This window comes from Ciona robusta, chromosome 10 (assembly GCF_009617815.1).
Source record: "Ciona robusta chromosome 10, ASM961781v2".
NCBI lineage: Eukaryota > Metazoa > Chordata > Ascidiacea > Phlebobranchia > Cionidae > Ciona > Ciona robusta.
This window is the reverse complement of record NC_143244.1, coordinates 6,687,429-6,700,692: the sequence shown is the minus strand read 5'-3', so window position 1 is coordinate 6,700,692 and position 13,264 is coordinate 6,687,429. Positions and strand designations below refer to the sequence as shown.

Sequence of the window (13,264 nt, the reverse complement as noted above, 5' to 3'; positions counted from 1 at the left end):
GAACAATAGTTGTTTTTTATCCTTTTTGTTCAAGCTTGAATTTAAATACTTCAATTGCGTTGTAATTTGGATTTTATTGATTACATTGCTTTTATCGTCAACATTTTGCTGCTGTGTTTAGTAGTCATCGGCCATCCTGGCGGAGACCATTTCGGAGAACATGTCGCACAGCTCTACATAAAAAAAAACAAGGCATTGCATTAAACTTTATAAACTGGAAATATAATCAAATCTTACCATCGGCTTCTGGGGTAGAGATAGAAGAAGAGCTGTAAAGAAAAAAAATAACTAAGTGTAACTCAATAGGAAATTGCCCGATTTTGGATTAGCCTATGCGGTATATAGTCTACACTTAACGTTTACCGCCTATAAAACGATAATCGCTATACAGTATAGCCTACCTTTACGGCTCTACGCCATCATGCAGAAGTAATAAAATTTGCTTAATAATTTCCACAAAAAGTCACACACACAAAGTTACACATAAGTGAGCAGGTATATTTAATAATTTCTTTCAAAAGAACTTACTCAGAACGAGAGAACATAACGTCGTAATTCTCAGTGGTGCAAGAACGAACAGCGGCGACTAGACCAACAAGAAGAAGGCAGATAAGAAGTTTTCGATCCATGGCTGATGTAGATTTGAAATAATGAATGGACGTTATTCCGATGTAGTTTTTAACCCCTTTTCGTTTTTTCTTTTCGACTAGTTTCGAAGAAAAATCCGTTTACACATTAGTGGTCTCAAATGGCTGATGCAATTTAACGAGAAATTATCGACATATGATTTGACGAAATGTGAGATGGTATTCATTTTGTCCCATGGCTTGGTCATGTAGCGCCTTAACATTACATATCTATATAGAACTATCCGGACAGGTTATGTATTGAAGGTCTGTATAGTAGGGTGAGGAGTGATGGGACACCTTTAACACATAATATCCAAATTTCTTGATCGTGTTTTAAACAATTACCAAAGGTCTTTTAAAGTCGCGAAGATACGGTTTTATAATTCTTTGAATGGTGTTCGTTTACTACCAAATGGGACGAGAAAATAAAATTAAAAAGTGTCCCATATTACCCCACCCTTTTATCTTTGTTTACTACTAAATGGCAAGGGAAAATAGAATGGATTGAACAGCCCCATCTTACACTACACTACTATATGTATATTTAATACCAAAATTGTTACGGTATCTTTAAAGTACAAATTACACGGCACATTTTTATGTGTTTCGAAATAGTTACTTTATACCCAAGCGATGCAATTGTAGTAACACCTTCAGTCTTGTAGTAACACTTTCAGTCTATACCGAGGCGTTTGTGTAGTTTGAAAATCAATAAAAAATAGTTCTATACGCTAAAACTCGCAGAATTACGAAAATTGCCGTTTTAAAAATATTTTATAATGTTTTATTTTATCACGATCCATAAAACTCACAATCATTTGGTTAGTGTTTTATCTATATTTATTTATATATCAGTAAATTTGCGCACTTATTTGTCTAGTAAGTTTAAACATTTCCAACACTCGTGTAATAAAGCAGCAATGCATAGACATTAGTTCAAACATCTGCTGCTGCAGGGTTAGTTGTTTTGTATGAGAAATAATGAAATCATGAGACTAAAGGATATAATACTATTCAAAACTTCCGCAACGAAATTTGTCTTTAAACAATCTAGATAATAGTAGAGTGGAGGGAGATGGGACACCTTTAGCACATAATATCTAAATATCCTAATCGTGTTTTAAACAACACCGGTCATTGGGAGTCGTGAGTATACGGTTTTATAATTCTTTGAATGATGTTCGTTTACTATCAAATGGGACGAGAATATAAAATTAAAAAGTGTCCCATCTTTCCCCACAGGTGATGATTTTATTGACTGGCGCGGTAACCTATGTGGCCACCATGGTAAAATAGTATTATGGTGGTCACTCACCAAGTTAAATGAATGTAACTAAATGAACGTAACTTACTTTATCCTCGCGTGGCCAGAAAACGACACTCGTTACCACACGGGTTTAACACCTCGTGCCAGCTTACGAGTTACCATGTATGTTACTCTGTGAGTCATTATTTTTTTTGAATTTTTCATTTTTTTTATGCATGGCTGATAGTTTGGATAACCCATTAGTGACCATTGGGTTGGAGCAATTGCCGTTAAGTGTCTTGCCCAAGAACACATACGCCCACAATGGTAACAGTTACTTATCTTTGTTTAGTAACCCGTAAGCGGGCACGATGTGCATGAGACGGCCTTTCGTGTTATAACGAATGTCGATCATTGCCCCAACACGCGAGATTAAATAAATTACAATCATTACCTGTGAAGTAATTGACAAACTGACACGTCTTTAGTGTAAAGTATTTGCAGCCAATGTTTTCTGTACATTTTTTCGTAATTTTGGGTAATTTACCTGTTAGTGACCCATGGGTTTAATCAGTTACCCTTTATTTAGTGCTTGCCATAATCACATAAACCCGCTTACATGTATCATCGTACGACCCTCAAACCAACTGCCACGCTGCAAGGAAACTACTCATTAACAACTTCCTTCGCATTCTTGTCTATCATCGCTCTTCGTGGAAAAAGCTCTGTTGAATCTGCTTTCATTGGTTTATTTGTTTTTGCCAAAGCCCCCTACGATGTTTGGTGCGAAAGCAACATACTGTAGGCGCAATATCTCTTTTACGAAGGTATAGAAGTTATAAGTGCGACGAGCTACAATATTTTTATGCTTTCAGCTTAAACCCGAGACACACGACGCCATCGATCTAGAACATTGGTCACTAATTGGTTGTCCAAACTGTGAGCCATACAAAAATAATCAATAAACAACGTTTGATCAAGTTTTTTTTAATAACATTCTTTCAATGTGTTCTTAATAATCATTCTAAAATCAAGCTCTCTTGTTCGTTTCTGTATGTGCTATGACGTAACAAATACTATTCCAATGTGGACTTTGTCCTTTAGATATATTCATTGTTTCAATTGTCATCCTAATGTATTTATGTGTGTGTGTTTTAAAAGTTTACTTACTGACGTATCTGTTCGTCTTGCAGAACGTATAGAGCGTTGTAAATTGTTTCGAAATTTGTGCTAGTGAAGAATCTCCCTTACGTTATCTGATCTCTAACCCCTATGGGCCTATAACCTCTAATTCCTAACTAATAACTAACACTTTCCACCAGCCTAATCTGTAACGTAACGGAGTCTTCTTTACTGGTGCCAGAAAATTTAATAACTTTAAAAGTATAAAATAATAAAAGAATAATATTAAAATGTTAATATTTCAGATTTTTCCCTATCTTGTTAATTTATATTTATTTAAAAATGTCAAGGTTAATGCAATTGTCACGTGCTGTCTCGCAAAAATCGTTTGTCAATCTTACTTCACTGTCATGTCAGCCTCGTTATTCGACCGATGCTTCAAACGACTCCAAGTCGTTCGTGATGAACATTTTCCGTGGGAATCTTGCCGAGGAACAAGTCCTCCCGTATCCACGAGCCATAACTGATGAGCAAGTTGAGTTTGTTCAATCCATGATCGACCCAATGGATAAGTTCATGCTGGAAGTAAACGATGCCGCGAAAAATGACGAGCTGGCTAAGGTTGAAGACCACACGCTGCAAGGATTAAAAGAAATGGGAGCGTTTGGTTTGCAGGTGCCCGTGGAGCACGATGGGTTGGGTTTGTCAAACACACAATATGCAAGGTTGGTTGAGATTGTTGGTAGATATGACCTTGGTGTTGGAATTGCTCTTGGTGCGCATCAGTCTATTGGATTCAAGGGAATTCTATTGGCTGGAAATCCTGAACAGAAGAAAAAGTATCTTCCTTCGCTTGCGACAGGTGAAAAGTTCGCTGCATATTGCTTGACAGAGCCCTCTAGTGGCTCCGATGCTGCTTCGATTCAAACGAAAGCGGTGAAGAGCAGTTGCGGTAAATATTATGTTATGAATGGAGGAAAGATATGGATCAGCAACGGTGGGATCGCTGAGATATTCACAGTGTTCGCAAAGACACCAATTACTCAACCAGATGGGACAACTAAGGATAAAATTTCAGCTTTTATTGTTGAAAGGGCATTTGGTGGAATAACAAGTGGACCACCTGAAAATAAGATGGGAATCAAAGCATCTAATACTGCAGAAGTTCATTTTGAAGACGTGAAAATACCCGTGGAGAATCTTCTTGGGAAAGAAGGGGAAGGGTTTAAAGTCGCGATGCATATTCTTAACAACGGAAGGTTCGGAATGGCTGCTGCTTTGTCGGGAAACATGAAAGCAATGATAGAGAAAGCTGCAGATCATGCTATGAATCGTACACAGTTTGGGTCAAAGATTCACACCTATGGGGCGATACAAGAGAAATTTGCGAGGATGTCAATGTTACAATACGTCACTGAGTCTATGGCGTATATTGTGTGTTCTAATATGGATGCTGGGTACTCAGATTTTCAGTTGGAAGCAGCTATAAGTAAGATATTTGCTTCAGAAGCTGCATGGGCGGTGACGGACGAATGCATTCAAATTCTTGGTGGGATGGGGTACATGAAAGATTGTGGGGCGGAGCGGGTCATGAGAGATTTAAGAATCTTCCGAATCTTTGAAGGAACGAATGATATTTTGCGATTGTTTGTTGCATTGACAGGCATGCAATATGCTGGGAAAGTATTAGAACCTTTATCTAAAGCGATGAAGTCACCACTGACGAACTTGGGAAGTTTTGCAAAGTTTGGGATGTCATACGCATCAAAACGTGCTTCACATAAGCTGGGTGTGGGTTCAGGTCCCTCCGTGACCGCTCACAGCGATGTTGATGAGTCGGCCAAACTTTTATCAGCATCGATTTATAACTTCGGTCTCACTGTTGAAGATCTTGCCATTAAACACGGAAAGAAGTTTATAAGCATGCAGTTCTTACAAAACAGAATCGCAAACGCCGCCATTGATATATTTGCGATGGTAGCAGTGATCAGCAGATCGACGCAAGCCTTGGAGAAGAAAACGGAAAATGCGAGACTTGAAGCCACCATGTGTAACATATGGTGCCACGAAGCAGCGGGCAGAGTAAAGGAAAATCTCAGCAAAGTCACCGATAAAACAAGTCTCAAAGATTTTGAAGGAATGAAGGAAATATCGGATGCAGTCATTGAAAACCAAGCCGTAATCTCCTCACATCCACTTGGCTTCTAATTTATTTATTATTATTATTACTCATCCAGATGAAATTCATTTATTCGCTGTACGTTTCAATATTTTATTTTTTGTTATTTGTTTTCTGATAGGAAATGTAAAATAAATAATTCAATGCAAAGATTTTGTCGATTATGATGAAAGGTGTTTAAACTGTAGAATGAATGCCTATGACATATGCTTCCTTAAGACAGTAACACTGTTTGACAACCAACCAAGAATGTGGGACCTCTGTGGGTGAGGTCCCACAAAGCATTTGTGCGTCGAACATAAACAAACGGGGGTTTTTAATTGATAAAGAGATCACAGGTGTGGAATGTTTTTAAAAGGAATCATAAGATGAGGAAACCCTTGCAAGTAGTTAAGATGAAAATGCTGCAATAACTATATGCCAAATGTCATCATTCCATTCTAAGTGAGAGAAGTCCTGCATTAGCAAACTATGACAACTTCAATGCATACAATGTTGTGTATTTTGCATCCAATTCACAGTTCACACGATTTTATCACAATTATTGTAAAAAGAATTATAAAATCACTTTAATTGGTTGAACTTAGTCTACAAAGCTGCTGGAAGTATTTTGCCCTCACATGTCCCAAAACCAACTCTGAAACCACTGCCCTGGCAATAACCTGGAATACAATTTTGTTATATGAGCAGTATAAACATACCCTCGTTAACTTTGGTTTACCTGTTCAAAATAGTAAATACCCGAAGTTTTATGTGTTATCCTTTATTGAGGCACTACAGTATGGCACCCTATGGAGCCCTGAGATTTAGACCAGAGTTGGCCCGTTACCCCATCACCCACGCATCCTTTCTCATAATACTCGAGATTCTTGCATTCCTTGCTGTCTCGATGATAATAATACTGGGACATACATACACACATACAACTTACCTGACATTACAACATTATCTCCATCTTTAAGGAACTTTCTTTTATTCCCGTTACCAAGATCAACTTCTTTAGTTCCTTTCCAGCACAACTCCAGCATGCTGCCGTAACTCGTTTCATCCTTCATGTAAATTGGGGGTGGTTATTTAAGTTAGGCAGCAGAGGTTTTTAATTATATGATATGATACACTGGTGTAATGGGAAACTTTTCACCAAAAAATAGCCTTTTACGAACTTTTTTTTATAAAGTTTCAGTATTGAAAACAATGGGTAGTTGGGCTTTTATGATAGATCCAGATAAACCAGCAACTTCTGACCCCTCAGCCCTACAGAACTTATCCAAAGTTGGCTTAAAAAAATTGTAGTTACTTCCACAAAGCCATACCTCACCACTGATGGTGCCTGAACCATACAAGTCCCCAGTTTGTGAGTTGCAACCGTTCACTGTGTGGTGAGCCAATTGTTGCTTCATGGTCCAATACATGTTCTATATAAAATATTTAAGATAAGGTAAACAAGTAACAAATGTACACATACAGTTGGAAAATGTAATACAAACCTGGTGCTGTTATTAGTGTTAAGGTTGTCAGATAAAATTTAGACCAGTGTTACCAAAGTATAAACCACCACCCATTGCTAAAAACTCCTTTTGCGATTTTTGCATAATAACAAGTATATAAAAAGGTCTCTTAAGTGTAAGGGTAATTAAGATGCAGTACAGTTCTTCTTAATATAGTTTTGGCAGTTAAACATAACATAAATCAATATTTCCAAATTCAAATTTTCAACCAAATTGATTAAAATTATTTAAGCCCTGCGTTAGGGCTACAATATCCTATAAGGAAATTCATTTTAATTCATCAAACACCTCATACCTTGAAATTTGAATTACACACAACAGCTGGTTCATTCATTCCTTCTCCTGTAAATAAATGAATTGGAATTACACAACTTACGAAAGTTACGATAGACTTCCCAAATATTCAGCTATGTTTTTACCTATAACTTAATAAGTTTGTACACATTGATTTAGAAACATGTGTCATAGACATAGTCCAAACTAAGTTAGATTTATGTCTATGTCAACCTTTACATACAAACAATTATCTATAAGAATAAATGGCAGAAAAAAACAAAGACATCACAAAAAATCGGTGACATCACAAAGAACGATGACATCACAATACTAACCCTGGATTGAAACAGAGAGTTTGATGTCAAAGTTGTAATTATCGTCATGTTTAAGATACGGCAAAACTTGAACGTCTTGCTTTGTATTTTCAACAATAAAGGAAGACAAAGCATCCATTGTAACCACCCACGGAGATATAGTGGTGCCAAAGTTCTTGCCGAGGAAGGGACCAAGTGGAACGTATTCCCATTTCTGTATGTCACGAGCTGTGTAAAATAAAGGTGGGGTTGTGTTTAAATGACAAGTTGACAACATAAGATTAAATATGTTTATCTAGTAATTCTAATGTTAATCTAAATTCTAAATACACATGTTTGTCTTGATATAAACACACCAGCTAAAGTGTAGGAGTTTATGCAGGGTGAAACTTGGGTCATTAACGAAAAATAAAAACATTGTATGTATTTTCTTGTGCAAGTATAACATAATGCAATATGTAAGGAAATTCATAAAACTTGAATTTAAATAAAGTACTATAATACACACTCAAATAAGTTAGAGTCACTACCTGACCAGTCATTAACCAGCACCATTCCAAATATATGATCTTGTGCATTTTTCACATCAACACGATCACCAAGCTTGTTACCACTTCCAACAAAGAATCCCTAAAATGGAAAATAATAGTTAGTGACAAATATAAATACACAGTAACTTGGTAAACAATTACAGTTTCTTGACAGATAATAACAGGGTAACTGCCTACTTAAACTCATGATCAGCGGATATTTCAAACAGGTTTTACATGTAAACCATATACATACACAAACTATTTCATGATGGTGGAATAAGTCTAGATAATCAAATCATGAACAGCAGATTTTCCGTGAATAGTAATCTTCCACAAGTAAGGTGTAATGTTATAACATTTTTCACAAGTATATATGTAAGGTTACTTATCCACCAAGTTACTGTACAAAAAGTCTGCTATAAGGTGTAAAGGTATAACTATACACTTTTATACCAATCCCACATACCATTTCAAGTTCGAAATCCATTAACCTACAAGGTCCAAACACTGGTGGTTCATTCTCGGGTTTGGTTTGTCCACAAGGTCTTCTTATCGGGGTGCCGGACACTACAACAGATGATGCACGACCATGGTAACCAACAGGGATGTGCTTCCTAAGGTTTGATTATAATGTTAAGAATAATACAGTGCAATACAAGCAAGGAGAAGAAATATTATTCTATTTCTATTTGATATGGTTGAGGTCTTACACTCCTACAGAGTGGCACATCATGTAACTTAAGATTCAGGCCACAGTTGGCTGATTACCTCCCAATACCCAGAGTGTATCAGACACTTTTGTTGCGTTAATTAAACCATTTATTTGCGCAAAATATGTACAAAGCAAGTAGGCCCTCCCTTTGTAAACATTAGGTTGTGTAAAATCAATATATTGTCGTGTTTGTGATACAAGGTCATGATCACAGCATGGAATCTGCAGCTTCTCATCCACGTTATAAGCTTATTTTAATTCATACACTGGTTAGCGAATACAATTAAAAAATGAATAAATAAATGCCAGTATAGCACCATACAAAGTTACAAATGTGAACTTAATAGCGGACACAAGGTGTATAAAACAGAACACTTTTGTTATAATGACTGTCGTTGCCATAACCCAATTATAATTAAGTTGCATTCATTCATTCTCACCAGTTAGGCATCAATGCATTATCCTTCCCTCTAAACATTGTTCCAACATTAGTAGCATGGTGTATGGATGAGTAAAAGTCTGTATAATCACCAACAGTCACCGGGAGATGCATGACTGCTTCCTTTTGTGGGGTGAATGCTCTGTTGGAAACATAACATTCATATTTATATTTATATCATCAGATAAATGTTACGACTTACACCTATCACAAAAAAATGAGACAATCCTTTACATCATAATCATATATTGATATACCAATACCCCAGTGATCAGCAGGTTATGACTTACAAGTTACAATGATTTTTATTTAAAATCTATACTAGTCTAATTAGAAAATTACAAACAGAATACAGTTTCAAGATATATTTATTTATTCAGAGGTGGTATTAAAAACAAGTCTACAATTTATTTACATAAGATTAAAAATTACCGCTTTCTGAGTTCCTGGTTATCCCTTAAAAGAGGATTATCTGAACTGAGCAACGACTGAAGTTTTGCTCGTGCTTCTCTCCATGCAGCAATACCAAGGGACATGAATGAATTCAATGTTTTCTGTAGATAGAAAGCGTTGCTAATAAAAATCAAACAGAACACGTGGTTTGCAGTTAAAGAAATGACTAGTTGCATAACTTTTATTATTTCATTACACAAGAGTTTCAGAAATTTTTGCTTTTATAAAAACTTAATTTCGGAAACACCGGTCACTTCAAGTAGTTTGATACATGTTTCCTGTAACTTAAGACAGACTTTGTAATTCGAAACCAGCACAGTTGCTGACGTTGCGATTCTTAACTTTTAGAGGCTAAATTCACAAGAATCAAAAAATAGTTAAGGAAAAGATTATGCTGACTAGTCTCGCATTTTTTTCAAATTACTACACTTTTGTTTTATATTTCCCACCTCAGCAAACACATGTCTACACTTAATCAAGTTTGGTCCATCGAATAAATGAGCAATCTCTGATAGACAAAGAATTTGATCTCCTATGGCAACTCCAATGCGTGGGGTGTCCTAATAATAAAAAGAATTAATATTTTAACGAAAGAAATTTCTTGTTACAGCACCTTAATTAAATAGCAAACATAAGTTAACACAGATCTATATCTGTTAGAAATTGAATTAATTTAAACTGAACACAGTAATTTGTTTCTTTCTTTACAGTAAAAATGGTACATATATACAAAAGAAAATAGAACTGATGGTAAAATGACAGAGTTGTATGATGTGATAAGAGAGTGGGTCCTTTAACATTAGACCTTCATGTGGGTCCCAATTAAAAAGTACATCTACGACTGATTACAATCAGTCAAAAATATACCAACTATTTTCACAAGAAATGGGTACAATCATGCAATCACTGAATAGGAATAGACAGTGTAACTGTTTCTTAATCACTTGCAACCGCATATAAAATGATATTTTTAACATATCTTAAAACCTAATTTATATAGGGATCCAAAAAGTAAAACACATATATGGAAAATGATTTATTGTCTAAAATCATAAATTTATGGAAAAATTTTATACAAAATGTTATACAAAGAATGTTAATCCAGACTCAATTTTAAATACTCTTCAACTTACATTGTCCTTAGTTGAAAACACGCCGTAAGGTAGGTTCTGTATCGGAAAGTGACTATCTTCTGCAACTTCGATAAAAGACATGGTTGATATTTCACGAACTCACAACTAAAGTTTAATTTACCGGTCGCGACCTTCACGCTGTACAGTGTTGCCAGATAAGTACCCTTGTTTAATTTGGATCGCGACTCGTTGTGACGTCACATTGAAGATTATCAAACATTCAGAACTTAATCAAGTAAAGGCAACGATTGTTTACAACAACTCAAATTGTTTTAAATTGTTTTATATAACGAAATGTTTCAGCCTAGCACCACACTACAAGTTAAATGAATTGTAGAAATTAAAACTTAACGCGCGCTGATTTTGGCAGCATATTATCTAACGCTGGGCAAGTTACTTACCCTGTTAAAAGCGTTGTGACATATTAACACGGTTCGTCGAAGTTAGGCTGTAGTAAAAGTGCGGAATAGGTAAATCAATTTAAATTCCGGTGCCTCGTGAGCGTGTTATAGTTATAACCACTTAGACATAACGACGATTTCGTTGAATGTGGTTAAGTCGTCTCGTTTATCGTATGAAAAGTGGTTAAGTCGTCTCGTTTATCTTTTTTCGTCAAAAAGTTTTTTATTGTACTTTAATAATCAGTTACACACTTTCTGTATAAAACATTTTATAATAAACGTGCCCATTCATTAAAACTTGGCTCTCTTTTTAAAGTGGGCGAAACCAACGGGCGAAACTAAAGTTCACTTTAGGGGGAATGCCCAGGAAATGTTTGTTGACTTGTATAAGCAGTAAGAACTGTATATAGAAAGTGTGAAATCAGTCACTATAACCAATCGCATAGTTACGGGGTTGCATGGTTGTCTGGCAACCTTGTTGTGTGTAACTTGCTGTGTTGTATAGGTATATGAGGAAGAATGTTTCATAGCATCGAAAATGTCCTTTATACTAATAGTACAATACAGAACTATGGAAACTTGAGACAAGAATAAAGGGCTAACTAGAAGGTGCAAAACAATAGTAAACATATCCTCCTTTTGTTTAAGCACACCCCTCTTGTGCACCTTGATTGATGAAAACCTTTAGAAAGAATGCAAAGTAAATATCACAACGGTTTATGACCCTTGTATTTGATTTGTCATTAGACTACAGTAGAAGAAAAAGTTCTTTTTCTGCCCTGCTAATTAACCTTTACACATCACCTATCCCTTCAATGTTTTATGTTCACAAGGTTTTAAAAAGGGATTCGTAACCTTTATTGGTTGATTGACTATTTCTAATCATGGAAGAAATGTTGATATCCATCAGTGGAACAAGTTTATTAGAAGAAAGATCGCACAAAATCAACCATGGATCAGATCTTCTTCAATTCATCAACACATCAAGAGAAGACGGTCATTTTAATGATGTCAAGATTTGTGTGGATGGAAAGAATATACCTGCAAGCAAGATGGTTCTTTCTTGCTTTTCAAAGTATTTTCACAAAATGTTCACAGCTGAGGTTGGTTGATTAGCTTCAAAATAGACTTTAATAAAATTTATTATAGTCTTTTGAAGGATAACATCTTTACAATTATCCAATCAAACAAAAGGAACTTATTCGGTAACTTTGTTTATTGTAGATGAAGGAAAAGTATAAAGATTGTGTTGAAGTTAATGGTGTAGATGTGAAAAGCATGAACGATCTTGTTCAGTTCATGTACACAGGAGAGATCAGCATTAATATGGACAATGTTTGCTATCTTCTTGCAGTTACTGATTACCTGCAAATGCAATGTAAGCTATTCAGGATTTCCTTGGCGTTTCTTAATCATATTTTATTTCAGCGGTTAAAGAACTTTGCATCCAATATTTAAGGGATGCAACATCTCCACAAAACTGTTTTACGATTCGAGTTTTGACCGAATGCTTCAACATTCCTGTGTTGACCGGGAACAACAACAAGTTTATCATGGGGAATTATCAACAAGTTGTTTCTAATGATCACTTCAAAGGGCAATCTAAAGAGGTTGTCACAATGTTCCTGCAAGAAACACATAAACAGGTTTGTTAATCAATTTTAAATGTTTGTTAATTGTAAATAAAAGTATTAAATACTTAATTTTGTTTTGTTTAAACAGTTGTTGCTCAGGTTTCTTCAGATTTGGTTTACACTGCTGTTATGAACTGGGTGAAGTTTGATTTGGCTACAAACGAAAGTTACTTGAGTGAACTCATAAAGTTTGTTAATTTCCATGAAATGTCACCTCAGATGTTAGCAGATACGGTCTCTGTTGAGGTCAGTGGGGCTTAATTTCAACAAAATATTCATCATAAATTTAACATTTTTAATTTTAGCCACTTCTTCGTAAATCTGATGCTGATGTTGATAGGACTTTAAAAGTCTTTGCTTATCAGATGAAGAACTTGATATCTCCAGGTAAATGTTATCAAGGTTTTATAATATTATTAGAACAGCACTCACAATTATATGTTAATGAAATACTCAAACCTTCACTGAATTGCAGGAAAATGTTTGATTTCTCTTGGAGGTACAAGAACTTTAAACAAAGTTATGAAATATGATTTACGGAGAAATGAATGGAGTGAATTACCTGTAAGACTTTCATTTTTTTAACCATCCATGCACTGCATGCATAACTTCAAACTTAAAACACTTTTGTATCATATGGATCACTAGCACATCAGCCTAATGGATCAACCTGATCCATCATAAC

The 13,264-nt window shown here is 35.5% G+C and overlaps 3 protein-coding genes and 1 long non-coding RNA gene across 5 annotated transcripts in view; 2 read left to right on the top strand and 2 right to left on the bottom strand.

Moving 5' to 3' along the window:
* Positions 1–54: 54 nt before the first annotated feature.
* On the bottom strand, positions 55–685 carry LOC149730254 (uncharacterized). The gene is made up of 3 exons (XR_016385815.1): positions 529–685; positions 238–269; positions 55–173 (listed from the first exon to the last, which is right to left on the bottom strand). It is a non-coding gene; the product is annotated as an uncharacterized LOC149730254 (long non-coding RNA).
* Positions 686–2,617: 1,932 nt separating this feature from the next.
* On the top strand, positions 2,618–5,328 carry LOC149730253 (very long-chain specific acyl-CoA dehydrogenase, mitochondrial-like). Its single transcript, XM_089886282.1, has one exon. The coding sequence runs from the start codon at positions 3,340–3,342 to the stop codon at positions 5,203–5,205; it is 1,866 nt and encodes a 621-aa protein (XP_089742408.1). The 5' UTR covers positions 2,618–3,339; the 3' UTR covers positions 5,206–5,328.
* Positions 5,329–5,660: 332 nt separating this feature from the next.
* LOC149730252 (fumarylacetoacetase-like) lies at positions 5,661–10,717 on the bottom strand. Its single transcript, XM_089886302.1, has 11 exons — positions 10,545–10,717; positions 9,861–9,971; positions 9,391–9,512; positions 8,960–9,100; positions 8,274–8,421; positions 7,805–7,904; positions 7,296–7,502; positions 6,980–7,026; positions 6,490–6,591; positions 6,108–6,225; positions 5,661–5,838 (listed from the first exon to the last, which is right to left on the bottom strand). The coding sequence occupies exons 1-11, from the start codon at positions 10,623–10,625 to the stop codon at positions 5,765–5,767; spliced, it is 1,251 nt and encodes a 416-aa protein (XP_089742428.1). The 5' UTR covers positions 10,626–10,717; the 3' UTR covers positions 5,661–5,764.
* A 606-nt stretch (positions 10,718–11,323) lies between these two features.
* Positions 11,324–13,264, top strand: part of LOC149730251 (kelch-like protein 24) — a 3,848-nt gene continuing 1,907 nt past the window's right edge. For both annotated transcript variants that reach the window (XM_089886297.1, XM_089886298.1), the window contains exons 1-6: positions 11,324–12,048; positions 12,170–12,323; positions 12,374–12,591; positions 12,679–12,825; positions 12,885–12,966; positions 13,055–13,143. In XM_089886297.1, the coding sequence (XP_089742423.1) occupies positions 11,830–12,048; positions 12,170–12,323; positions 12,374–12,591; positions 12,679–12,825; positions 12,885–12,966; positions 13,055–13,143 (909 nt within the window). In that variant the 5' untranslated portion in view covers positions 11,324–11,829. The remainder of the gene's footprint in view (positions 12,049–12,169; positions 12,324–12,373; positions 12,592–12,678; positions 12,826–12,884; positions 12,967–13,054; positions 13,144–13,264) is intronic.